This window comes from Sapajus apella, unplaced genomic scaffold (assembly GCF_009761245.1).
Source record: "Sapajus apella isolate SASKATOON/1434 unplaced genomic scaffold, GSC_monkey_1.0 scaffold1, whole genome shotgun sequence".
In the NCBI taxonomy this organism is placed as follows: Eukaryota; Metazoa; Chordata; class Mammalia; order Primates; family Cebidae; genus Sapajus; species Sapajus apella.
The window spans coordinates 5872650-5898653 of NW_022436941.1; the positions used below are offsets into that span (position 1 = coordinate 5872650).

General features: G+C 44.8%; 1 protein-coding gene and 1 long non-coding RNA gene across 4 annotated transcripts; both read right to left on the reverse strand.

Annotated features, from left to right (window-relative positions):
• Positions 1-1310: 1310 nt before the first annotated feature.
• Positions 1311-25708, reverse strand: TXNDC15 (thioredoxin domain containing 15). Of its 3 annotated transcripts, none has more exons than XM_032248414.1 (5): positions 25526-25708; positions 13867-14348; positions 8337-8500; positions 4774-4904; positions 1311-2016 (listed from the first exon to the last, which is right to left on the reverse strand). In XM_032248414.1, exons 1-5 carry the CDS (start codon positions 25590-25592, stop codon positions 1820-1822), a joined length of 1041 nt encoding a protein of 346 aa, XP_032104305.1. In that variant the 5' UTR covers positions 25593-25708; the 3' UTR covers positions 1311-1819. The 3 variants fall into 3 exon arrangements, with proteins under 3 accessions (XP_032104305.1, XP_032104239.1, XP_032104365.1); XM_032248348.1 differs by having other exon boundaries at positions 13867-14354; XM_032248474.1 differs by lacking the exon at positions 25526-25708 and adding an exon at positions 25244-25267 and having other exon boundaries at positions 13867-14354.
• Positions 15148-17248, reverse strand: LOC116530530. Its single transcript, XR_004260057.1, has 2 exons — positions 17089-17248; positions 15148-16765 (listed from the first exon to the last, which is right to left on the reverse strand). It is a non-coding gene; the product is annotated as an uncharacterized LOC116530530 (long non-coding RNA).
• Positions 25709-26004: the final 296 nt, after the last annotated feature.

Sequence of the window (26004 nt, forward strand, 5' to 3'; positions counted from 1 at the left end):
ACTCACCAGAGTTTTCCTTACATTGTATTTATAAGTATACACGTGAAGATTCAAATCCCAGCTTCAACTTACAATCTGTGTAACCTGGGCAAGTTATCTAACTCTCTACGCCTCAGTGTGCTCATTTGTGAAATGGAAATAACGTGCCATTCTGAGATATGGTAATGACCGCATGCCAGTGACCACCCCAACCACAGCTGTTCACAACATGACACATAAAAGTTACAAACTCCCATTCATTACAACACTCTAAGAAGGAGACTTATCTGAGGTTTTGGTTTGGTTTTGTTTGCTTTTGAGACAGACTTTTGCTCTTGTTGCCCAGGCTGGAGTGCAATGGTACAATCTCGGCTCACTGCAATCTCTGCCTCCTGGGTTCAAGTCATTATCCTGCGTCAGCCTCCCAAGTAGCTGGGATTGTATGCTACCACACCTGGCTAATTTTTTTGTATTTAGTAGAGGTGGGGTTTCACCATGTTGGTCAGGCTGGTCTGGAACTCCTGACCTGAGGTGATCCACCCGTCTCAGCCTCCCAAAGTCCTAGGATTACAGGCGTGAGCCATCATGCCCAGCCTGAAGTTTTATTTCTATAGAATTTAGGGTGCCTTATGAAATAAACATTCAACTACTCTAAAATCCGGGAAATGATATAAAAGTATCACGAGGTAATTAGCTGTCATATCTGAATTTAAAGGATCTTTTGGAAATAGGTTTTCAAAAAATTTGTTTAAATTACATGTTGTCTCTTTACTAAATGTGTCTTGAACTAGACCAAAATCAACTTGTGGGCAAGAACAGTGTTTTATACTTCTACACTTTTTTTTTTTTTTTTTTTTTTTGAGAGAGTTTCACTCTTGTTGCCCAGGCTGGAGTGCAGTGACATGATCTCGGCTCACTGCAACCTCCACCTCCTCGGTTCAAGCAATTCTCCTGCCTCAGCTTCCTGAGTAGCTGGTATTACAGGCACCCACCACCATGCCCGGTTAATTTTTTGTATTTTTAGTAGAAACAGGGTTTCACCAAGTTGGTCAGGCCAGTCTCGAACTCTTAACTTCAAGTGATCCTCCTGCCTCAGCCTCCCAAAGTGCCGGGATTGCAGGTATCAGCCACCATGCCCGGCCTGCAAGGAACATTTTAAGGTTCAATTAATGCATGTTGGTTAGATAACCATGACTAAAATATATACATTAGCATAGAACTGATAATAATTGAGTTTTAGTTACAGCATTTATTTTCTCCTAACATCTGCCTTACCCAGAAACAACTTAAAACACTTCAGATTTTTTGAGTGAAAGCAGAGATCACAAACATCAAGGCGTTTGACTCTTTTATTTTCCTTCACTTGCTACTTGAGGGGTCACACTAACCAATTCTAGTTACATACTTTCCTGCTATAGACTCTGGAAAAAAAAGTTGCAAAAAAACAGAAAACTAACCTTCTTAAACATATATAAGGAATCAAGGGTTTCCTAAAACTATAATCTGAGAGTCCTCTTTTGCCTTCTGTATAGTAAGCATGTCATTCTACTCACTATTCTACCAGAACACGTCTTCACATTTCAAACTGGATCACGTTCAGGTAGTAAAAACAAGAATCGTGCACTCTATTGAATATTTTTGCATTTGCTTATTGCAATACTAGTTAAAACACCAGTTTATAATTTTTTTATACTTTCAGTAGTTCAACAAATGCATGATTCTTTTAATCGGACTGAAGTTTCAAGTCAACACTTCACTGGAGAAAAATGTATGAAACTGCAGCACTAATTTCTGAAACGAAGGATTGAAGTTCCTCTTTCCAACTTCTTTCAGTCCATCACTACTCCACATGTTCCTGCTCTTGTCCTGGAATTAGCCACCGAATACTCTCAGTTCGAATGGTAGCATACATAATAAAACTAATTAAAAAGAATAAGGAAAATACAAGCAACCAGTCCACACTTTTTATCAAAGTGCTGGGAAGAGGGCCTATTTGGTCGGCTTGAGTTACCACCACATTCTTCTTGGCTTCTATACCTGAAAGAAAAATCAATGGTTTCAAATCAGACAGAAAAAGCACCCGCCACAGATTTTTCTCAAGTATTATATATAGTATGCAAAATGATATGCAGTCCTAAACTAAACACTGCCACTAGTATACATATTAATATCTGGGATGGATTTCACTTGCCTGTCAGTGTAATTTATAAGTTGCCTTTCTCCCGACCACATCAAAGGATCAGGAATCCATTCAGCTGTTCACAACTAAAACACTAGAATTTCTGTGAACTCATCAGCAGTTTCTTAGCCAATGTATTAATAAGAGTTGCCTTTTGGTGTCTTTTGAGACCAAAGTTCAGTAAGTAACTAGTAAAACTCCTCTCAGGAATCTACAGAATGTTTCCACAGGCTAAGTAATGCTAAACTCAAAATGCTTTTTTTTTTTTCTGAGATGGAGGCCTGATCTGTCCCCCAGGCTGGAGTGCAGTGGTGCGATCTCGGCTCACTGCAACCTCCACCTCCTAAGTTCAAGTGATTCTCAGCCTCCCAAGTAGCTGGCACACACCACCATGTCCAGCTAAATTTTTTGTATTTTTAGTAGAAACGGAGCTTCGCCATGTTGGCCAGGCTGGTCTCGAAATCCAGACCTCAGTTGATCTGCCCACCTCGGCCTCCCAAAGTGCTGGGATTATAGGCGTGAGCCACCACAGCTGGCCCTAAAATGCTTTTAATAATTTACTGAAAGAATTGTTGTAACAAGCCATCACTAGGAACAGGGATTCCCACAGATGCTTTGACTCCAAGATTTGTGTTCTAGGTTTGGTTAGTGCATTGAACAAAATGGCTCCCTCTCCATACATCAATTGAAATGACAATCAGAGATCCATTACAAGACTTATACTAGCTAACCACCTGCTAATACCCTACTTTTGCTCCTATCAGCCAACTCAGCTCTTTGTTCTTTAATGTTAGCTAAAATGATTATATGCAACTTAATATATATGCAATGTGTGTTGTGATTTGTATTTATTTCCAGTGAGTACACTTTGGGAGGAGTGGGATGCTCATAACTGAGACAGTGAGGCTTTAGAGGAATGAACTTTTCCAATGGAGGTAATTTTTTCAATTTACAATCCTTAAACTTTTACAAACAATAAAAAATAAGGCCATACATTTTGGCAAATATGAAGAAATTAGGATAGAATCTACAAATGGATTAATAAATGGAACAGTGGCAGCAGAGAAAATAAACAAAATATAATCATACATATATACAGGTACATCTCACAAGCATACTGCTGGATGAAAAAAAAAAGAGACACAAAAGAAAACATCCTGTATGTCTTCATTAATATGAAGTCTAAAACAAGTAACACAGTCTATGATATTAGGAGTCAAACTGTGGTTATCTTTGGGGAAGTTAGGAGCAGTGGTGCTGAAGGTAGGCTGGTAATGTTCTGTTTTTCTTTTCTTTTTTTTGTTTTTTGAGACAGAGTCTCACTCTGTCACCCAGAATGGAGTATAGTTCCACAATCTCAGCTCACTACAGCCTCTGCCTCCTGGGCTCAAGCAATTCTTAAGCCTCAGCCTCCCGAGTAGCTAGGACTACAGGTGCCCGCCACCATGCCCCGCTAGTTTTTGTATTTTTAGTAGAGACAGGGTTTCACAATATTGCCAGCCTGGTCTCAAACTCCTGGCCTCAAGTTATCCACCCACGTAGGCTTCCCAAAGTACTGGGATTACAGGCATAAGCCAATATTCTGTTTCTTAATCAGAGTGGTTACTGGGGGTGTTCACTTTGTGAAAATTCATCACCCTGTATATTCATGATTTATGCATATCTTTGTGTAAGTATTAAACTTAAGTGGAAAATGTGCGTAAAAAGTTATATATATATATAAAGTGTACGGTATGTGAATTATATTTCAGTATAACTTGTTTTAAAATATTTATAATAGGCCAGGCATAGTGGCTCAAGCCTGTAATCCCAGCACTCTGGGAGGCTGAGGCAGGCAGATCACTTGAGGTTAGGAGTGCAAGACCAGCCTGGCCAACATGGTGAAACCCTGTCTCGACTTAAAAAATACAAAAATTAACTGGGTGTGGTGGCACACCCTATGATCCCAGCTACTGGGAAGGCTGAGGCAGAAGAATCACTTGAACCCAGGAGGCAGAGGTTGCAGTGAGCCGAGATTGTGCCACTGTACTCCAGCCTGGGTGACAGAGCAAGACTGCGTCTCAATCAATCAGTCAATCAATCAAGTATCAATAATAGACTGGGCACGGTGGCTCACACCTATAATCCCAGCACTTTGGGAGGCTGAGGTAGGCGAATCACTTGAGGCCAGGAGTTCGAGACCATCCTGGCCAACATGGTAAAACCCCATCTCTACTAAAAATACAAAAATTAGCTGGGCAAGGTAGCACACACCTGTAATCCCAACTATTCGGGAGGCTGAGGCACGAGAATCACTTGAACTGAAGAGGCAGAGGCTGCAGTGAGCCAAGATCATGCCACTCCCCTCCAGCCTGGGCAACAGAGTGAGACTCTGCCTCAAAAAAAAGGAAAAAATATATATCCATAATAATTAAAATTACCTATTCATGTTAAGCTTCACACTGATTGGGAAGTATTTAACAGTTCATTAGAAGGATTATAACAGTTCATTAGAAGTTTTACAACTCAGTCAGTCTTGATCATTCAATTAAGGATTATAGCAGATCAGAACCCACAGAAGGCATAGACCCCCAGCAATAGAATACCTTCTTCCTCAGGACATTACTTCCACATACCTGTCTGATTAAAAATGAAGATTTTCAGTGTTTCCAATGTTCGATCAGTATGATTAAATCTGGCCATTGGTTTAGCTCCTTGAAATAACAAAATATTAGGAACAGCTACAGTGCCAAACCTGGTAGAAAGGCTACAAGAGAAAGAAGTCAGTCAGAAAACCTGAATTTATTATTAATAGAGAGCTTTCTCATACAATTCCCATATCAGAATGGACAGAAATAAATGAGGAAGTTGCATGTGACCTAAGGAGATTTCTGATACTTGAAACTTTTGGCTTGTTTGTTTCTGACCTTTTTGCTTATGGATCATGCCTGGAGGCACTCCTTTTCTGTAATCTGAGTTGCTTTCAATTACAATATGGATCTGCCCATGACACAATTATTCCGCTGGTTAAATTCCTGTCTAAACAAACCAGGCCAGAAAACTCTTAATTCATGGACAAAGCACACTGTGTCAATTTACTTGACAGAAAAAAATTCCAACTCTTCAGAATGCCCATCCCTGTCCCTCAAAAAAGATCAACTTATGGAAGGCAGTTAGTCTGCTAAACTGGCACAAGGGAGTATATGATCTAACAAACACACAGGGATGTTCACAATCAGGGCAGGATGACTTGCTTGGAAGTATTATGACCATGCGAGCTTATTTCCCCTTTACATAATACAGACTAACGGTGATAAACTCCTGAGTCAAAACACTCTGGGTTTATGCCTCAGTTCTGCCACTGAACCAATGTGAACTCAAGGCAGATTATTTAACCTCACTAAGCCTCAGTTTTGCGCATTAGTAAAATAGTAATATTGTATAACCAGAATTTTTTTTCTTTTGTACACATGCTGTAATTTAAATATTAACATAAGAAGCAAACATGTCCCAGCCCATATAATAAGAGCGAGAGCTTTAGTCTCCATAACTAAGGTGCCGTACCAGGTGCAACATGGAGCTGAGGGAAAGAAAGAAGAAAGCAGGTTGGGGAGGGAGTTGGAGGGGCAGGAGGGACAATGTGAGACCCAGAACCAAAGAGCACTAAGTATGCCCAGAGGCAGTGGAGGCCCCACCAAAGCTGGACACTGATGTGATCTGTCCTTCCAATCAGTCTGCACCCTTGGGCCCAGACACTTAGATATCACCCAGAAAGCTATATGAAAATTACTAATTTGTCGGACAATTTCCTTCTTCATAAACAGATTCAGGTAAACAGATTACAGTTATAGTCCCACAATATCAGTGGAGTACAATTTTTCTTTTTTTTTGAGACAGGGTCTCACTTTGTTGCACAAGCTGGAGTGCAGTGACAAGATCATGGCTCATTGTGACCTTGGTCTCCTGGGCTCAGGCAGTCCTCCCATCTCAGACGCCTAAGTAGCTGGGGCACCACCGGTGCCACCATCCTCAGCCAATTTTTTGCATTTTTTTGTAGAGATAGGGTTCTGCCAGTTTGTCCAGGCTGGTCTCTAAACTCTTGGGCTCAAGCGATCCTACCACCTTGGCCTCCCTAAGTGATGGGATTACGTAAAGGTGTGAGCCTCTGCACCTGGCCTCAAGTACAAAGTAACAGAAGTTTACTCAACTTCATTTTACCACCAACTGACCATTTTTCAGATGTTCTAGATTTATTCACACACAACCTCCTTGTTGAGGCTGACCTGCTAAGGAGCATCTGACTTGGAAGAGAACAGTTTATAACCCAGGCACAATCATAGCACTTATGAAAAACATAGACCATCTTAACAAAGTTCTCTGTAGCTTACTTTACTAAACACTTAAAAAAGACTAGCCTGGGCCAGGCACAGTGGCTCACGCCTGTAATCCCAGCACTTTGGGATACCGAGGCAGGCGGATCAACTGAGCCCAGGAGTTCAAGACCAGCCTGGGCAACACGGTAAAACCCCATCTCTACTAAAATACAAAAAATTAGCTGGGTGTAGCAGCAGGTGCCTGTAGTCCCAGCTACTCAGGAGACTGAGGCAGGAGAATTGCTAGAACCCAGGAGGAGGAGGTTGCAGTGAGCCAAGATCACGCCACTGTACTCCAGCCTGGGCAACAGAGCGAGACTCCATCTCTTAAAAAAAAAAAAAATTAGCCGGGCATGGTGGTGGATGCCTATAATCCCAGCTACTTGGGAGGCTGAGGCAGAAGAATCACTTGAACCCAGGAGGTGGAGGTTGCAGTGAGCCAAGATTGCACCATTGCACTCCAGCCTGGACAAAAAGAGGAAAACTCTGGAAAAAAAAAAAAAAAAAAGACAAGCCTAGCATGGTGGTGCATGCCTGTAGTCCCCGCTACTCAGAAGGTTAAGTCAGGAGGATTGCTTGAGCCCAGAGGTTCAAGGCCAGCCTGGACAAAAACCCAGTGAATGATAAATATAAAACAAAGGTAAATGTCATGTTAAAAAGCTAAATTAATTCATTACTTGATCAAGTGCCTACTACAGAACATGACTGCAAAAATAAGTACGGAGGACCGGGCGCGGTGGCTCACGCCTGTAATCCCAGCACTTTGGGAGGCCGAGGCGGGTGGATCACGAGGTCAAGAGATCAAGACCATCCTGGTCAACATAGTGAAACCCCGTCTCTACTAAAACTACGAAAAATTAGCTGGGCATGGTGATGCGTGCCTGTAATCCCAGCTACTCAGGAGGCTGAGGCAGGAGAATTGCCTGAACCTAGGAGGCGGAGGTTGTGGTGAGCCGAGATGGCGCCATTGCACTCCAGCCTGGGTAACAAGAGTGAAACTCTGTCTCAAAAAAAAAAAAAAAAAAAAATAAGTACGGAGGAAAGAAAGAAGGAAAGAGGGAAAGGGAAAATAAGGAAAGAAAAAGAAAAGGAGACTGAGAGCGGTGGCTCACCCCTGTAATCCCAGCACTTTGGGAGGCCGAGGTGGGAGGATCAACTCTGAGGTTGGTCAGGAGTTCGAGACCAACCTGACCAACATGGTGAAATCCTGTCTCTACTAAAAAAATACAAAAAAATTAGCCAGGCATGGTAGTGCATGCCTGTAATCCCAGCTACTCAGGAGGCTGAGACAGGAGAATTGCTTGAACCTGGGAGGCAGAGGCTACAGTGAGCTGAGATGATGCCATTGCACTCTAGCCTGGGTGACAGAGCAAGACTCCATCTCAAAAAGAAAAAGAAAAGGAAAGAAAAATCTTGAGTAGACATAAAACCGGGGTGCTGGGAATTAGGCTGCCTGGGATGGGGATTTAACCTTCTCAGTAAAGTCACAAAGGAATAGCCTACTGTGATACCGACTGTGCTGATTCAGTCTGGCCATGGCCCTCAAAAGTCTTCTGGCCCATCTCCTGCCATCAGGTGCCATCACCTGCCACCTTTAAATCTACCACACAGAGAACAGCCCACTTTCTTTAAGAGGCCTCCACAAAGTGACGCCACCAGCTCTCTCAAGAGTATGACAATCCTCACTACTCACTCTTGCCTTGCCTTTAATCCCAGGACAAAGTTCATGCCCCCCTCCTCTGCTTCTAACTTATCTAATTAGGACCTCTAAATAGCTGCAATCATCAGCCAGGAGGATGGACGTAAACCCCACCAAGGGAAGATACCTGCTGTGCTGAGATGCATCCAGTGCCAAAAAGTGAAGAGCTGGAAATGCCCGGGGCAGAGAATTAAAGTGAGGGGCCAAAGTGGCAGAAAAGCGGCACCACGGGGTGTAAAACAGGACTAGAGTACAGTCGCTACCGTTTGGGTTCAGAAAATCCATAAGGTCCTGTGGTAAAAGAAACAAGCATTAAAGTCAGAAGTAAATGTACATTTTTCTGAAAGGATATCCAAGAAACAGGACACACTTCTGCTCCAGGGAGAGGAACGCGTAGGTGGGAGCAGTGAGAGGAGGGACCCTCAAGAACCTTTTGGACTTTGAACCATATGAATCCAGGAATCAGCAAAGAGGTATGATCAAATGACAAGTTACAACCTTTCACTTTTTAAAAATCTTGCCGAATTAAGCAGAAAGTTTTAAACTTTCCTCTGCACTTTCCTAATATTGCAAGTTTATTTTAATATTTTTCATAATCCATCATTTCAAATACAGGCATACCTCATTTTACTGCATTTCACTCGGTTGCACTTTGCAGACATTGCATTTTTTGCAAATGGAAGGTTTGTGGCCACTCTGCGTGGAGCAAGTAGCACCATTTTTACAACCACATGTGCTCATTTTGTGTCTGTGTCACATTTTGGTAATTCTTGCAATATTTCAGACTTTTTCATTATTATTATATCTGTTGTGGTAATCTATGATCAGTGTCTTTGATGTTACTATTGTAATTGTTTTGGGGCGCCACAAACTGCACCCATAGAAGACAGTGAACTTTATCGATAAACGTCTATGTTCTGACTGCTTCACCGGCCAGCTGTTCCCCATCTCTCCCTCTCCTCAGGCCTCTCTACTCCCTGAGACACAACAATATTGAAATTAGGTGAATTAATCACCCTACAGTGGCCTCTAACTGTTTAAGTGAAAGGAAGAGCTGCACATCTCTCACTTTAAATCAAAGCCAAAAATGATTAAGCTTAGTGAGGAAGGCATGTCGAATACCAACACAGGAGACAGGCTGAAAGCTAAGCCTCTTACACCAGTCAGCCAAGTTACAAATGCAAAGGAAAAGTTCTTTTTTAATTTTTAATTTATTTATTTATTTTTTTTGAGACGGAGTTTCACTCTTGTTACCCAGGCTGGAGTGCAATGGCGCGATCTCGGCTCACCGCAACCTCCGCCTCCTGGGTTCAGGCAATTCTCCTGCCTCAGCCTCCTGAGTAGCTGGGATTACAGGCACACGCCACCATGCCCAGCTAATGTTTTGTAGTTTTAGTAGAGACGGGGTTTCACTATGTTGACCAGGATGGTCTCGATTTCTTGACCTCGTGATCCACCCGCCTCGGCCTCCCAAAGTGCTGGGATTACAGGCTTGAGCCACCGCGCCCGGCCAAAGGAAAAGTTCTTAAAGGAACTTAGCATGCTACTCCATCCAGCGTGGTGACTCTGATGCTTAAAAATAAAAATAAGTGCTACTCCAGTGATTACACAAATGATAAGAAAGTGAAACAGCCTTATTGCTCATATGGAGAAAGTCTTAATGTTCTGGATAGAAGATCAAACCAGTCACAACATTTAACCCAAAGCCTAAATCCAGAGCAAGGTTCTAACTCTCTTCAATTCTACAAAGGCTGAGAGAGGTGAGGAAGTTGCAGAGGAAAAGTCTGAAGTTAGCTGGGGCTGGCTCATGAGTTTTAAGAAACAAGCTGTCTCTAGAATATAAAAGTGCAAGGTGAGGCAGCAAGTGCTGATAAAGAAGCTGCAACATAGTAACATCAAAGATGAATGGAAAAAAGAGAGAGAGACAGAGAGAGAGAGACAGAGAAAGCTGCAACAACTTACCCAGAACATCTAGCTAAGAGAATTGATGAAGGTGGCTATACTCAACAACCAATTTTCATATAGATAAAACAGCATTCTATTGGAGTAAGATACCCTCTAGGACTTCCATAAGCTAGACAGGAGATGTCAATGCCCAGCCTCAAGGACAGGTGGACTCTTTTTAGAGGCCAATGCCACTGGTGTCTTATTTATTTATTTATTTATTTAACAAGGTCTCACTCAGTCACCCAGGCTGGAGTACAGTGGTGCAATCATGGCTCACTGCAGTCTCGACCTCCTGGGCTCATGCAATCCTCCTGCCTCAGCCTCCCAAGTAGCTGGTGCCCACCACCACACCTGGCAAATTTTTGTATTTTTTGTAGAGATGGGGTTTTGCCATGTTCCCCAGGCTGGTCTGGAACTCCTAGGTTTAAGCAATCCACCCACCTTGGCCTCTGAAAGTACTGGGACTAAAGGTATGCACAACCGCAGGGCCAATACTCATTGCTCATTGACCATTCTGAAGATCCTAGGGCGTTTAAGAATTATGCTAAATTTACTTTGTCTGTGCTCTAGAAAAGGAACAACAAAGCCTGGATGACAACACATCCGTTTACAGCACGGTTTCCTGAGTATTTTAGGCCTGCTGTTGAGACCTACTGCTCAGAAAAGAAGATTCCTTTCAAAATATTACACTCATTGACAATGCACCTGATCACCCAAGTGTTCTGGTGGAGAAGCACAAGGAGGTGAATGTTGTTTCCAGGCCTGCTAACACAGCATCGATGCTGCAGCCCATGGATCAAGGAGGGATTTTAACTTTTAACTCTTATTATTTAAGAAATACATTTTAAGGCTATAGTTATAGACAGAAATTCCTCTGATGGATTTGGGCAAAATAAATTGAAAGCCTTCTGGAAAGGATTTGCCATTCTAGATTACTTTAAAAATATTTGTGATTCATGGGAGGTGGTCAAAATATCAAGATTAACAGGCATTTTAAAGAAGCTGACTCCACCCCTCGTGGATGACTTTGAGGAGTTCAAGACTTCAGTGGAGGACAGAACTGTAGATGTGGTAGAAACAGAAAACTAGAATTGGAAGTGGAGTCTGAAGACAGGGCTGAATTGCTACAATCTCATGATAAAACTTGAAGAGATGAGGAGTTGCTTTTTATGGATAAGCAAAGAAAGTCGTTTTTTGAGATGGAATCCATGCCTGGTGAAGATGCTGTGAACATTGTTGAAATGATAACAAAGGATTTAGAATATTCCATAAACTTAGTTGATAATGCAGAGGCAGGGTTTAAGAGAATTGACTACAACTTTAAAAGAAGTTCTACTGTGGGTAAAACGCTATCAAACAGCATTGCATGCTACAGAGAATTCTTTTGTGAAAGGAGGAATCAATCAATGTGCCAAACTTCATTGTCTTAAGAAACTGTGGGCCAAAGACCAGCCATGGTGGCTCATGCCTGTAATCCCAGCATTTTGGGAGGCCAAGGTGGGCAGATCACTTGAGGTCAGGAGTTCAGGACCAGCCTGGTCATGGTGAAACTCTGTCTCTACTACAAATACAAAAATTAGCTGCACATGTGGCACACGCCTGTAATCCCAGCTACTTGGCAAGAGGCTGAGGTGGGAGAATAGCTTGAACCTGGTAGAGAGAAGTTGTAGCGAGCCAAGATCATGCCACTCCACTCCACCTGGGTGACAGAGTGAGACTCCATCTCAAAAAAAAAAAGAGAAAAAGAAAAAAACTGTGTGGGCCAGGCGTGGTGGTTCACACCTCTAATTGCAATACTTTGGGAGGCCAAGACGGGAAGATCACTTGAGCTCAGAAGTTTGAGACCAGCCTATGCAACATAGTAAGACACCATCTCTATGAAAAATAATAATAATAATAATTATCCAGGTGTGGTGGCATATGCCTATAGTGCTAGTTGGGAGGCTGAGCTGGGAGGATCACTTGAACTGGGGAGGTCAAGACTGTAGTGAGCCATGGTCTCACCACTGCTTTCCAGCCTGGGTGACAGAGTGATACTCTGTCTCAAAGAAATTGCCATAGCCACACCAACTCTCAGAAACTACCATCCTGATCAGTCAGTAGCCATCAACATCAAGCCAAGACCCTCAACCAGCAAAAAGATTACAGCTCATTGAAGGCTCAGATGATTGTTAGCATTTTTTAGCAATGAAGTATTTGTAAATTAAGGTATATACATTTTTTAGACATATTGCTACTGCATACTTAATAAACTACAATATAGTATAACTTCTGTATGCACTGGAAAACCAGAAAATTCCTGTGACTTGCTACACTGCGTTATTTGTTTTATCACAGTGGTCTGGAGCCAAACCCATAGTGTTTCTGAGGTATGCCTGTACTAAGTCCTCACAGAGTCCAGGCAATTGTCCCCACCTTTGAACGGTACATCTCAAACCATCTAACATGGAAATATTAGAGGACTATGATCTCAGATCCAAACTATCATCTCAGCTCTGAACTAAGCAGTCATATCAATGTATTTGGCCAAAGGTTAGATTAATTTAAAAGTACACCATCCTAGCTAGGCACAGTGTCTCACGTCTGTAATCCCAACACTTTGGAAGACCAAGGCGGGTGAATCACTTGAGGTCGGGAGAGTTCAAGACCAACCTGGCCTACATGATAAAACCCCCTTTCCACTAAAAATACAAAAATTAGCCAGGTGTGGTAGCATGTGCCTGCAATCCCAGCTATACAGGGGGCTGAGAGAGAAGAACCACTTGAATCTGGGAGGCAGAGATTGTAGTGAACCCAGATCATGCCACTGCACTCCAGCCTGGCCTACAGAGTGAGACTTCTGTCTCAAAAAAAAAAAAAAAAAGAGCACACCATTCCTACTACCACCTGTTTAATCCATAACTTAGACTCAGGAGTGGATGCAAAGCCAGCACTGAGCCCTGCCCTTGGAGGAGCTATATGCATTACAGGTGCTGTGCCCTCATTGACAACAAGCAATCACAGTTCTCAGAGTCAGGATTTACTTCTCTTAATAAGCAGCGTGAATGCATCCTACACTTTTGTTTTCTCAACCACCCCACAGTCACTGATGAAAGAGAAACTTTTCATCAGTGGTGGCTCACACCTGTAATCCCAGCACTTTGGGATGCCGAAGTGGGTGAATCACCCAAAGTTAGGAGTTCAAGACTGGCCTGGCCAGCATGATGAAAACCCATTTCTATTAAAAATACCAAATCAGCCACTTGCAGTGGCGAGTGCCTGTAATCCCAGCTTCTCAGGAGGCTGAGGCAGGAAAATCATTTGAACTCAGGAGGCCGAGGTTGCAGTGAGCCAAGATCACGCCACTGCACTCCAGCCTAGGGGACAAGGGCAAAACTCCATTTCAAAAAAAAAAAAAAAAAAAAAAAAAAAAATTCTATGACAGCAACTATCTGTCCATTGGGATTTTTATCATGAGGTTTGGTAGTGGGATTGGCCCAAGGAAGACTAGGTTTAGGCCACCTGAAGAGCATAATCAACACTAGTTATATTTCCTCCTTTCCCTGTAAACATCACAGAGGACAAAGTCAATGTTCACTGAAGCAGCTATTACACGCCATCTCGCTTACAATATGATAAAGGTTATGACTTTCCATTTCAAAGTTTATAGAGTATTAATCATAAAATGAATGTACGGAAAAGGAGAAAAACACTAAATATTTTTTCCTTACCTGTGACATATTTAAAATTTTCAGAGTGAAATTTTCTAATCCCGTAATGTTTCTCTCCTCACAGTTCACTTTTGGGGATTTCAGACTTTCAGTGCTATTGGAGTCCTCTGTCGGGGCTGCGTCGGATTCCGCCACTTCTGGCTCCGTGTAATACTCCTCTTCTCTATCAGGGAAGTGTGATCCAGCACTATCCAGAGAGAAAAGGCTCTCTCGGAGGGTGCACTTTGAGTCCTCCTCTCCTCCAGCGCTACAGGTGCCACCACTAGGCTCTGAACTCACTTTGTCCTCAGCTTCCCCAGGAATCACAGACAGCATCACCATGTGATCGCCTTGGGTATCCAGCCCCAGCACCGCATCAGCCTCTTCTGCTGCCCTGTCCTGGCCCATCGGGTCATGTGGGAGCTCCTCCTCACCCAGGTACACAGCCCCGACCTGGAGAGGGTGAGCTGGCTGCTCCTCCGACCATAAGTGACCACTTTCTTCTGCAACCAAAACATGCCAGCACATTGAGTCATATTTGACTTCAAAACAAATGAACCCCAAATGTTCCCCTCCAACACGAAATTTTCCCCTTGGAGACAAAAAGGTCTCCTTTCATTAAACTATCAAAGAGCTACTCACCATCTCCCAGGTTAGGAAGGTCACAAGCGGATACTATTAATAGATTAATGAATGTCAAATAGGGCCAGGTGTGGTGGTTCACACCTGTAATCCCAGCACTTTGGGACACCAAGGCAGATCACTTGAGGTCAGGAGTTTGAGACTAGGCTGGCCAACATGGCAAAACCCCATCTCTACTAAAAAATATAAAAATTAGCCAGACATAGTGGTCGGCACCTGTAATCTCAGCTTCTAGGGAGGCTGAGGCAAGAGAATTGCTTGATCCTAGGAGGCGGAGGTTGCAGAGAGCCGAGATCATGCCACTGCACTCCAGTCTGGGTGACAGAGCAAGACTCTGTCTCAAAAAATAAACAAACATCCAGGTGATAGGTAACTAGCAAAATAACTAAAAAAAAAAAAAAAAAAAGAATGTGAAATAAATATACAAACACACAGCTCTGCCATAAACTTGCTGCTTGCCATGCAGATTATAACTGAAAACATTCCAGTTCAGACATCTAATTAGGAATATAGAACATAAAAACTTTCATTTTTTGATAAGATTTTCATTTGTTTGATAATTTCTCAGAAAATGATAATGGTTCTATGCAAGATTCTACTAGGGTAAAGCATCTTTGCATACACTGTAACAATTCTGTGAGATGGGGAAGACAAGGGTTATCAAGCCCACTGAACAGGTAACCACGCAAGGCACAGAGAGGCTCAGCAGAGTGTCCGATGGCAGACAGCTGGTAAGAAGCAGAGCCCAGTCTAGGAGCAAAGTCTTCTGGCTGCTACTCCAGAACAAGCCGTAGGCTCCCTGCCATCATACCTCGGAGATGCTGAGCCACACTGCCTAAAGAACACTACTCAAGCCACACAGCAGCTCCTTCCTGAGGTGGCCTCTGACAGCTGGACTCTGCTCTCCTGGCTGCCACCTTTGGGCTGCTGCCCTTGGGATTGCTGGGAGACAGGCTCAACAGTGCAGTGGCAGCAACAGGAGGAAAAAGAAAAGAACTGTCTCCCACTTTGGAGCCAGAAGGTGGGACTTGGGCACAATGCTCAGATAAGGGAAGAGTCCCAGGCACTCTCATACATCTGTTTAGCCATCTCCATTCACCTCTGTAGTAATGCCTCCTGCCCTCTAACTCTTATCAGCTCAACACCAGCTGCCAGACTTTATGCCAGGCACCAGCCAGCAGAAACCAATGAGGCCTGCAGCCCTCAGGAAAGCTCACCATGTGGTTAGGGAACCACTGGCTGTGTGATGAGCTCTGCGTGCCAGCAGCATGTCACTGGTGTGTCAGTGGCCAACTGACTTCAAAGTTGGGAAGATTTAGGGGCTTCCTAAGGTATGCGCATTTGTATAAGATCTCAAAGAATATTCCTGTAGAGCTTTTTGTTGTTGCTGATGCATAACAGGTATTCAGAGCACATGTGATAATCAATATATTCATGCAATCTGTAAAGATCAGATCGGTGTAATTGGGATATCCATCACCTTAAATATTTGTCTTTTCTTCACGCTAGAATCATTCAAATTCTTCTCGTCTAGCTATTTTGAAATATACAATAGCTTATTATAAACTACAGTTACCCTACTGATCTACCTCACACTGGGGCCATAGAGCTCTGTGGATTCATTCAGAGATTCAAAAACATTCTCTGGAAATTCTGCTTCTGGCCAAGATGGAGTAACAGGAACCAGATTTACCTTCCCTACTGAAACAACCAAATAAACAGATAATATATATGAAACAACAGTTTCAGGAAATTAGTTATCAGGTACCAGAGGATAGTGATGTCGGAGCAACAGCTGACAAATGAGGAGAACCCTACAACACTCCAACTTACTGCCTTGAGGGCGTTCCCTCTGTGGCGCAGGGAGGGGAAGTCCAGGCAGAGCCCAGCAGACTCTCTCAGTTGAAGAGATGGAACTAAGAGTCCAAGAAGACAAAGAAGCCAGTTTGCAGGACACAATACTGCAGGTGAGAGAGCTACATAAGCGGGGACTCCAGAGATCTGTAGAGGCCCCCCTCAAGTATACAGCAGAGTACTGGTCAGCACATGCATGTGAGTAAACTACCCAATGCCAGAGAAAGAATTACCAGAAAGGATGAGAAGGAACAGTATCCAACTTCACACAGAGCAGGGAACGGTACCTCTTCTTACCGGTTAGACCGGAAAACTTCGTAATTCACAGGGCACTGAGTAGAGTACACAAAGGGACCTGCCTCAGTAGTGAGACACAATTAACTCTAAAGAAAACACAGCTAGTTTTCTTGCTTAAAAGCAAAACCTGAGGCCGGGCGCGGTGGCTCAAGCCTGTAATCCCAGCACTTTGGGAGGCCGAGGCGGGTGGATCACGAGGTCAAGAGATCGAGACCATCCTGGTCAACACGGTGAAACCCCGTCTCTACTAAAAATACAAAAAATTAGCTGGGCATGGTGACGCGTGCCTGTAATCCCAGGTACTCAGGAGGCTGAGGCAGGAAAATTGCCTGAACCCAGGAGGCGGAGGTTGCGGTGAGCCGAGATCGCGCCATTGCACTCCAGCCTGGGTAACAAGAGCGAAACTCCCTCTCAAAAAAAAAAAAAAAAGAAAAAAAAAAAAAGAAAAACCTGAAGGAATCAAGCTGTTTTCAAGTAAATTAATGGTACCCCAGAACAAAGCTCAAGAATATATATAGCAGGGGCAGGTGTGGTGGCTCACGCCTGTATCCCAGCACTTTGGGAGGCCAAGGTGGGTGGATCATCTGAGGTCAGGAGCTCAAGACTAGCCTGGCCAACATGGTGAAACCCCATCTCTACTAAAATACAAAAATTTTATATTTATATAAATATTTATATTTATATGCGTGGTGGCAGGCACCTGTAATCTCAGCTACTCAGGGGGCTGAGACAAAGAACTGCTTGAACCCAGGAGATAGAGGTTGCAGTGAGCCGAGAGCATGCGACCGCACTCCAGCCTGTGAAAACAAGGGTGAAACTCCACTCAAAAAAAAAAAAAAAAAGAATAGGGAATCTAAAATACCCACCATTCAACAAAGTAAAATTCATGTCTGGCATCCAATAAAAAATTATCAGACATGACCGGGCATGGTGGCTCACACCAGTAATCCCAGCCCTTTGGGAAGCCGAGGCAGGCGGATCACAAGGTCAGGAGTTCAATATCAGCCTAGCCAATAGGTGAAACCCCGTCTCTACTAAAAATACAAAAATTAGCCGGGCATGGTGGCACACGCCGGTAATCCCAGCTACTCGGGAGGCTGAGGCAGGAGAATCACTTGAACCCAGGGCACAGATTTTGCAGTGAGGCAAGATCGCGCCACTGCACTCCAGCCTGGGCAACAGAGCAGGACTCTGTCCCCGCAAAAAAAAAAAAAAAAATTATCAGACATATAAAGCAGCAGGAAAATAGGACATGTAATGAGAATAATCAATCAAGCAACACTAACCCAAAACTTGCACCCATGTCAGAATTAGCAGACAAGGATATTAAAACAACAATAACTGTTTTACATTCAAAAAGTAAAGCAGATACCACGATATAAGATATTAAAAAACATCAAATCAACCCAGGAGGCGGAGGTTGCAGTGAGCCGATATTAAGCCATTGCACTCCAGCCCGGGCGAATGAGTGAGACCCTGTCTCAAAGAAATAAATAAAAATTAAAACAATTAAATCATACCTTTTTTTTTTTTTTTTTTGAAACTGAATCTTGCTCGATCACCCAGGCTGGAGTGCAGTGGTGCGATCTCAGCTCCCTGCAGCCTCCGCCTCTCAGGTTCAAGCAATTCTCCTGCCTTGGCCTCCAGAGTAGCTGAGATTACAGGAGCCTACCACCACACCCAGCTAATTTTTTGTGTTTTTAGTAGAGATGGGGTTTCGCCATGTTGGCCAGGCTGGTCTTAAACTTCTGACCTCAGGTGAGCCTCCTGCCTCAGCCTCCCAAAGTTCTGGGATTACAGCCGTAAGCCACTGAGCCTGGCTTTTTTTTTTTTTTCTTTTTGAGACAGGGTCTTACTCTGTCATCCAGGCTAGAGTACAGTGGCACAACCACCTCCCGGGTTCAAGCAATTCTCCCATTTCAGCCTCCCAAGTAGCTGGGATTACAGACATGAGTCACTGCACCTAGCTAATTATCTTGTATTTTTGCTAGAGACGGGGTTTTGCTGTGTTGTCCAGATTGGTCTTGAACTCCTGGCCTCAAGTGATCCACCTTCCTTGGCCTCCCAAAGTTCTGGGATTATAGGCATGAGCCACCACGCTCAGCCCAAATCGTACTTTTAAAGATGAAAACTATAATAACTACAATGTCTGAGATGAAAACTGCACTGCAGGAGATTAATGGCAAATTAGACAATACAGAAGAAAATAGTCAACTTGAAGACAGCAATGGAACCTATCCAAATTAAACACACAGGGAAAAAAAAAACAATGGAAAGAAATGAAGAGCATCAGTGGGCTGTAGGACAATTTCAAGTGGCCTAATGTACAGATAACTGGAGTAGTGGCAAGAGGACAGAATGGAGGAACAGAAAAATATTTGAAGAAATCATATCCAAAAACTTTCCAAACTTGATGAAAACTATACATCCATAGATCCAAGAAGCTCAACAAACCCCAAACTCAATGAACTACACCAAAGTACATCACAATCAAATTGCTCAAAACCCATGACAAAAAAATCTTAAAAGCAACCAGAGGAAAAAAAATACATTATGTAGAGAGGAACAAAGGATAACAACAGGCTTCTCAGTGGAAACAAAGCAAGCAAGAGCCGCATCTCTGACTACAAAAACTACAGTGTCTGAGATGAAAAACTGCACTGCATGAGATTAATGACAAATTAGACATCAGAGAAGAAAAAACCTATAAATCTAGAATTCTGTATACAGAAAAAATATCTTTCAAAAATGAAGCTGGCACACACCTGTAATCCCAGCTACTTGGGAGGCTGAGGAAGGAGAATCTCTTGGACCCAAGAGACAGAGGTTGCAGTGAGCCAAGAGATCGCTCCACTGCACTCTAGCCTGGGCAACAGAGTGAGACTCTGTCTCAAAAAAAAATTCTTTTGGCTGGGCACGATGGCTCACGACTGTAATCCCAACACTTTGGGCGACCAAGGCAGGCACACCACTTGAAGTCAGGAATTCCAGAACAGCCTGGCCAACATGGTGAAACCCCATATCTACTAAAAATAAAAAATTAATAAAAATTAGCCAGGCACAGTAGCAGACACCTGTAATCCCAGCTACTAGGGAGGCCAAGGCATGAGAATCGCTTGAACTCCAGAGGCGGAGGTTGCAGTAACCCAAGACTGTGCCACTGCACTCCAGCCTGGACTATAGAACAAGGCTCCATCTCAAAAAAAAAAAAAAAAAAAAGGCGAAATAAATACTTCTTCACTTCTTCAGACGTGCAAAAGCTGAAAGAATTCATTACTAGCAAACCCACATGACAAAAATCTTCAGGGAACTCCTTCAGGCTGAAGAAAAATGTTAGCAGATGGAAATATGGATCCACATAAAGAAACAGAGAACCCAAAATGGTAACTACATGAATAAATACACACAATTCTTTCCAAAAATCTAGCTATGAAGGGGGCAAAGAAGGTAGGGTAGATTTGCTATACGCAGGAAGACTAAGGGAGGTTTCTATTTTGGTATTTGGAACACAGGAGTAATTTGAGGATACATAAAGCTGATGAGGAAGCCGGTAAGAAGGGGCCAGGCACAGTGGCTCATGCCTGTAATCCAAGCACTTTGGGAGGCCATGGAGGGTGGATCACCTGAGGTCAGGAGTTCAAGACCAACCTGGCCAACATGGTGAAAACCAATCTGTAATAAAAATACAAAAATTAGCTGGGCATGGTGGCATGTACCTGTAATCCCAGCTACTTGGGAGGATGAGGTGGGAGAATCACTTGAACCTGGGAGGCTGCAATTAGCCAAGAATTGCACCACTGCACTCCAGCCTGGGCGACAAAGCAAGACTCTGTCTCCAAAAAAAAAAAAAAAAAAAAAAAGAGAGAGAAAGCAGGTAAGAAGGAAGAGGTAGCAATGGAGGTTACATAAGGCAGAGTTTAGGGCTTGGGCAGCAAGGTAAGTCTTTAGAAGAAGGTCAAGCACTTCTGTGACTACAGTCCAGAGAAGGTGCTGGGTGCCTGGGAGGGGAGCTTTGCCAATTCCGTAAGGGGGCAGGATCACACTGGTGGTATTTCTGTAGCCTTTTATTTCTGTAGCCTTTGGTTAATAAGTGTGTGTTGCCTCTACAATCAGAAGGAAAAAAAACACACATATATTCTGTGCCATCCACAAGACAGAGCAGGAAATGGAGCCAGAGAAGTTAAGAGTCTGGAAAAGAAAGGATGCCAGGTTTGGGGTCCAACCATACTCTCAAACACCCCAGCTCTACAGAGATTTGCTCTTGCTACCTAATTAACATTCTAGGTTCCATAAGTAAATGAAGAACGCCAAAACGAAGAACCTCAAGAGAAAACAAATCAGGGCACAAACTATAATCCAGTTCTCTCTGATCACCCTCAGCCCCTGCAGAAAATCAAAAGGGAGTGTAAATGGTGCATGGAGCTGGTATTTTAAGTTCAAGAGTGTTGTCCCCTCCACCCCCTGCACCTTGCAAAAATATTTAAGTACACAGTACAGATTAGGAACAAAAAAAACCTTAAGCCTTCAGGTACCAACATTTTCATTTAGGAATTAGGAGGAAAAGAAACACTGAATTATTCCACATGAAGATAAAAATGTCATACTATGTGACAGCCATTGAACCCTCTGATGGTAATGTGCCCTTTTTTTTTTTTTTTTTTTTTTTTTTTTTTTTTTTTTTTTTTTTTTTTGAGACAGAGTCTTGCTCTGTTGCCCAGGCTGGAGTGCAGTGGCACGATCTCAGCTCACTGTTGCAGCCTCCATCTCCCGGGTTCAAGCAATTCTCCTGCCTCAGCCTCCCAAATAGCTGGGATTAGAGACATACACCACCATGCCCAAGCTACCTTTTTTTGTTTTTTGAGACAGCGTCTCGCCCTGTCACCCAGGTTAGAGTGCAATGTAAGAGACTGCAGTTTGAGCTATACATAAAGTGATAATTATTGCATCACTGGCAGCAAAGATGCTGTCTGAAAGACAAGTGTGAGGGCACTATGCCAACTCTGCCAGGGAGCCCTAGCCTAGGTCAGCACCTTCACACCCTTACAGCTTTTCTCAGAAGGCTCTCTACCAGCTGCTGATGTTTTCACAATGGCTTCTGGCAGGGAAGCCAAATGAGGTGGGATCAAAAACAGCCAGGGATTGGAGGGACAGCAATCCATATTTTCCATAGGTGATGCTGTGCGCTCCTTTAGGAAATGGAGACAATACCACCAAAATGCAGAAGACGACACAGTGAAGATTAAATGAGAAAAGATGTGTATGGTCCCTGTCACAGGTTAAGCACTCTATAAATGCCTGTAATGATGATGGTGATAATGTTGATGGGTGTTTACAATTAAAAGAGATAGAAAGGCAAATAGAATTAATAAGTTCTATTAATTCACCTGCAGGTCGGGCTAGCTGGCTCACACCTGTAATCCTAGCACTTTGGGAGGCCAAGGTGGGAGGATCACTTTAAGTCAAGAGTTCAAGACCAGTCTGGCCAACATGGTGAAACCCCATCTCTACTAAAAAATGCAAAAATTAGCCAGGTGTGGTGGCCCATGCCTGTAATCCCAGCTACTCAGGAGGCTGAGGCAGGAGAATCGTCTGAACCCGGGAGGTGGAGGCTGCAGTGAGCCGAGATTGTGCCACTGCACTCCAGCCTGGGGTACAAGAGTGAGACTCTGTCTCAAAAAAAAAAACAACCTCACCTCTTAACCAGAATCCATCCACTTTCCTCATCCCAACTAACACTTCTCAGCCAAGGCCACAGCCAATTCTCATCTGGGCAATTGCTGTAGCCACCTAACTGGTCTCCCTTGTCAGCCTGCCATACCCCCTCCAGACTCTGACCTTCACAGCAATACAAGTGAAGGTGAAAGACAAAAGGCAAATCTGATCATATCACTGCCCTGCTAATACTCTTTCAGTGGCTTCCCCTGCCCTATGAATGCGTCTGCATTCTGTAGCAGAGATACCAGGCCCCAATGTGGCCTCTGTCTACACTCTCACCTGGTGCCATCAGATCCCTCTAGTCCCTGATCATTACACTCCCCCTAACCTACCTGCCTTAGCGCCTTCCTGGAGGCTGTTTCTCTGCTGGGAAGCTTCCTCTTGCTTAATCCTTCATCCTCCTCATTCAGATCTCACTCTAAATTTCACCTCTGTAAGGACACATTCCCTGGCCCTCAGACCAGGGTGGGAGGTCTCCCATTACAGCTCCCAAAAATGCCCTGAAACTCTCCTTGATGCATTTCTCAGTTTTGCAATTTTCTTAGTAATCTGTAGTTATTTAGTGGCTGCCTTCCCCAAAGCCCAGCTGCTCTGACTCATCACTGGATCCCCAGTGCCCAGCAGAGCGTTTAGCATATGATGAGTGCTCAATAAGAATCTGCTAGCTGGCCGGGCGCAGTGGTTCATGCCTATAATCCCAGCACTTCGGGAGCCCAAGGCAGACGGATCACAAGGATAGGAGTTCGAGACCAGCCTGGCCAATATGGTGAAACCCCATTTCTACTAAAAATACAAATATTAGCCGGACATGGTGGTAGGCACCTGTAGTCTAGGCTACTCAGGAGGCTGAGGCAGGAGAATCACTTGAACCTGGGAGGCAAAGGTTGCGGTGAGTCAAGATCATGCCACTGCACTCTAGCCTGGGTGACAGAGTGAGACTCCATCTCAAAAAAAAGAATCTACTAGCTGACTGCCTAGGAAAGACTGGCATAGGGGACCTGAAGCCAGGAGTTTACTTCCATTCCTAGACACCTGGGTAGCATTGCTGCCTCCAGGCTGCTTAGTCTCTCAGGCCCTCAGCATCTGAGGGCAGCATAATCTGCCAGTGGCATCATCTGCAGAAAAAAAAAAAAAAAAAACCTGAGATTTTCGGCTACCCTGAGAAGAAATCGGCTGGTGAAGTTTATTCTGTCTTCACTCCATTTGTGCCCTGACTGTGATGACCAAAGACCCAGGCTGAACCCTGAATCAGCCAGGGTTCTGCCAGGAAACAGCACATGTAACTTGGGCAAGTTGAGAGTTTAATGCAAGGACCACCAACGTGTGGGCTGGGTATGGAGATATGAAAAGCAATGGTAAAGAACTCCAAGGCCAGTAACAGGAGAGGGGGAGCCAGCTACTACTCACAGACCTTAAGAGTCCAGAGAGAGAAGTAGTAGTCACAGAACCTTGAAACATCAAGGGTAACACAGAGGGCAGCTTTCTAGAAGTCAGTGCCTTCCACTGGGGGCAAAGCCAGCCTGCAATAACCTCTCAGGGAGGGATCGGAAAACATCAATACCCTGACTTCACTCTCCGCTCATGCCAATGCAACAGAAGCAAGACAGTCGGGCAGTTGGTATTTATTCCACACAGGGCAGCGACACAAGGTACAGAATAGGGCAGAGAGGCAGAAACAGAAGATATCTAACACATGCCGTCACCTCTGTGAAGCTGGCAGTTCAGTGTAGTGAAAATACAGAGGTTGGGCTCTGAAGTCAGGCAGACATGGGCTTGAATCAAGGCTCCTCAACTTCTGGCTATATGACCTTGGCAAAGGACTTACTGGCTCTGAGTCTCAGTTTACTTCTATAAAAGGAGAACGATAACATCTACTGCACATGCATTTAAAAATTACATAAGGCCAGGCACAGTGGCTCAAGCCTATAATCCCAGCACTTCAGGAGGCCGAGGCAGGTGGATCACTTGAGGTCAGGAGTTCAAAACCAGCCTGGCCAACAAGGTGAAACGTCATCTCTACTAAAAATACAAAAATTAGCTGGGCATGGTGGCAGACACCTGTATTACCAGCTACTCGGGAGGCTGAGGCACGAGAATCTCTTGAACTCGGGAGGCGGAGATTACAGTGAGCCGAGATCATGCCACTGCACTCCAACTTGGGCAACAGAGCAAGACCTCATCTCTTAAAAAACAAAAACAAAACAGTAAAGATTCCCAAAGACGATGCTCGTAAAGCACTGAGCACAGCACCTGGTACACAGTGAGTGCTTTCATTCATGGCAATCGTGTTACTATGACTCAACCTTCTCCACATCTCCTGTCCTGCCTCCATCCAGGACACCCCAGGAAAAAGAAAGAACCTGCCTGTTCCGATTAAGGCCTGAATGACAAGCAAGGCCAAGAGGTCTGGACGTTACCAGGACTATGAGGAGTGGGGTGAAGGAGCAATGAAAGTAAGGCCTCCACTCCCCCGCCTCACCATGCCTCCAGGGTGGCTGCCTTCCCCACCGGCAAGCTGGGGATTACCGGGAGTCTCCCGAGTTTCTCTTATCTGTCCTTCATGCAGGCAGCTGAGCAAGAGTGGCCTCCTTAAGACAGTGGTCCAGCGGCGTGGATGCCAGCGTGGGCTTTGGCGTCAGAGAGACAGGCCTCTGCCACTTATCAGAAGCGCAAACAGGCAGGTTGCTTAGTCTCTCGGGGCGTCAGCATCTTCATCTGTGCAATGGAGACACTAAACGGAACCGATCTGATAGGGTTTGTGGGAGCATTAAATGGGATAATGATGTAAATAAAGCCCTGGCTCCTAATACCGCCACAATAAATGTCGGTATTTAATAATTATTAATAATAAACTGCTCATCACCAGAGGGTATGCCTCAGCAGCGCTCACCGCACGGTCCCTCCAGGCTACCAACCACCGGCTGAAGGCGGCCTGAACGCGGCCCAACCTCTCCCGGGCTCCCGCCCGCCGGCCCCCTTCCGCCGGCCACGAGCGGGCGGTGAGCTCGGAGACAAGTCGGGGAGACTCGCCCGGGTAGAAGCTCCCGGGAAGACGCCAAGAAGGGGCGAGGCGCGCACCACTGGACTTCGCGCAGGTCCAGAGCGTCGCCCGGGTGGACCTCAGCTCGCCCAGTTATCTCACGCACCGCCCCTGGCCCCGGCTCCCACTCACCCTCCGCGCCGCGGACAGGAAGCCCCAGCACACACAGCAGTACTTGCCACCAGCCTAGGAGCCGCATGACGCGGGGCGGTCGTCTACCGGCAGCCGGGACCACCGCCCAGGGCCGAAAAGAAACCGGCGCAGGGCTACGCGAGTGGTGCTGCCAGCCCAAGGAAGGCTGGGGGAGGAGAGCGGGGGAGCGCGGGCGCGGCCCCGCGCCGCCATCTTAACACCGGGCAGCTGTGGCGAGCGCCATCTTGGAGTCGGGCGGACGGCCTCCAGTCGCTGGCCGTCGCCGCAGGACTCGAGACCGCTTTAGGAGCTAAACGCCAGACGCTACAGGTCGTTTTAAACTCTGCTGACCCCAGAGTCCAGAGCAGGTAGTATCTGGCAGAGGCCCGTGGCCGCCTTTCTCCCCGCGGAAATCAGGGCTTGGCTACTTGGATCACTGTGCCCGCCTAAGGAGTTTTCGACTCATCTTTCCCATTGCC

Bases quoted from the DNA above. Each gene is read 5' to 3' on its own strand.
- TXNDC15 (XM_032248348.1), bottom strand. From the start codon at position 25,592: ATGCGGCTCCTAGGCTGGTGGCAAGTACTGCTGTGTGTGCTGGGGCTT. The intron at 8,501-13,866 runs GTAAGGAAAAAA...CTTTTACCACAG, and splicing joins AAATTTTAAATATGTCACAG to GACCTTATGGATTTTCTGAA. The intron at 2,017-4,773 runs GTATGTGGAAGT...TTTTTCTTTCAG, and splicing joins CTTCATTTTTAATCAGACAG to GTATAGAAGCCAAGAAGAAT.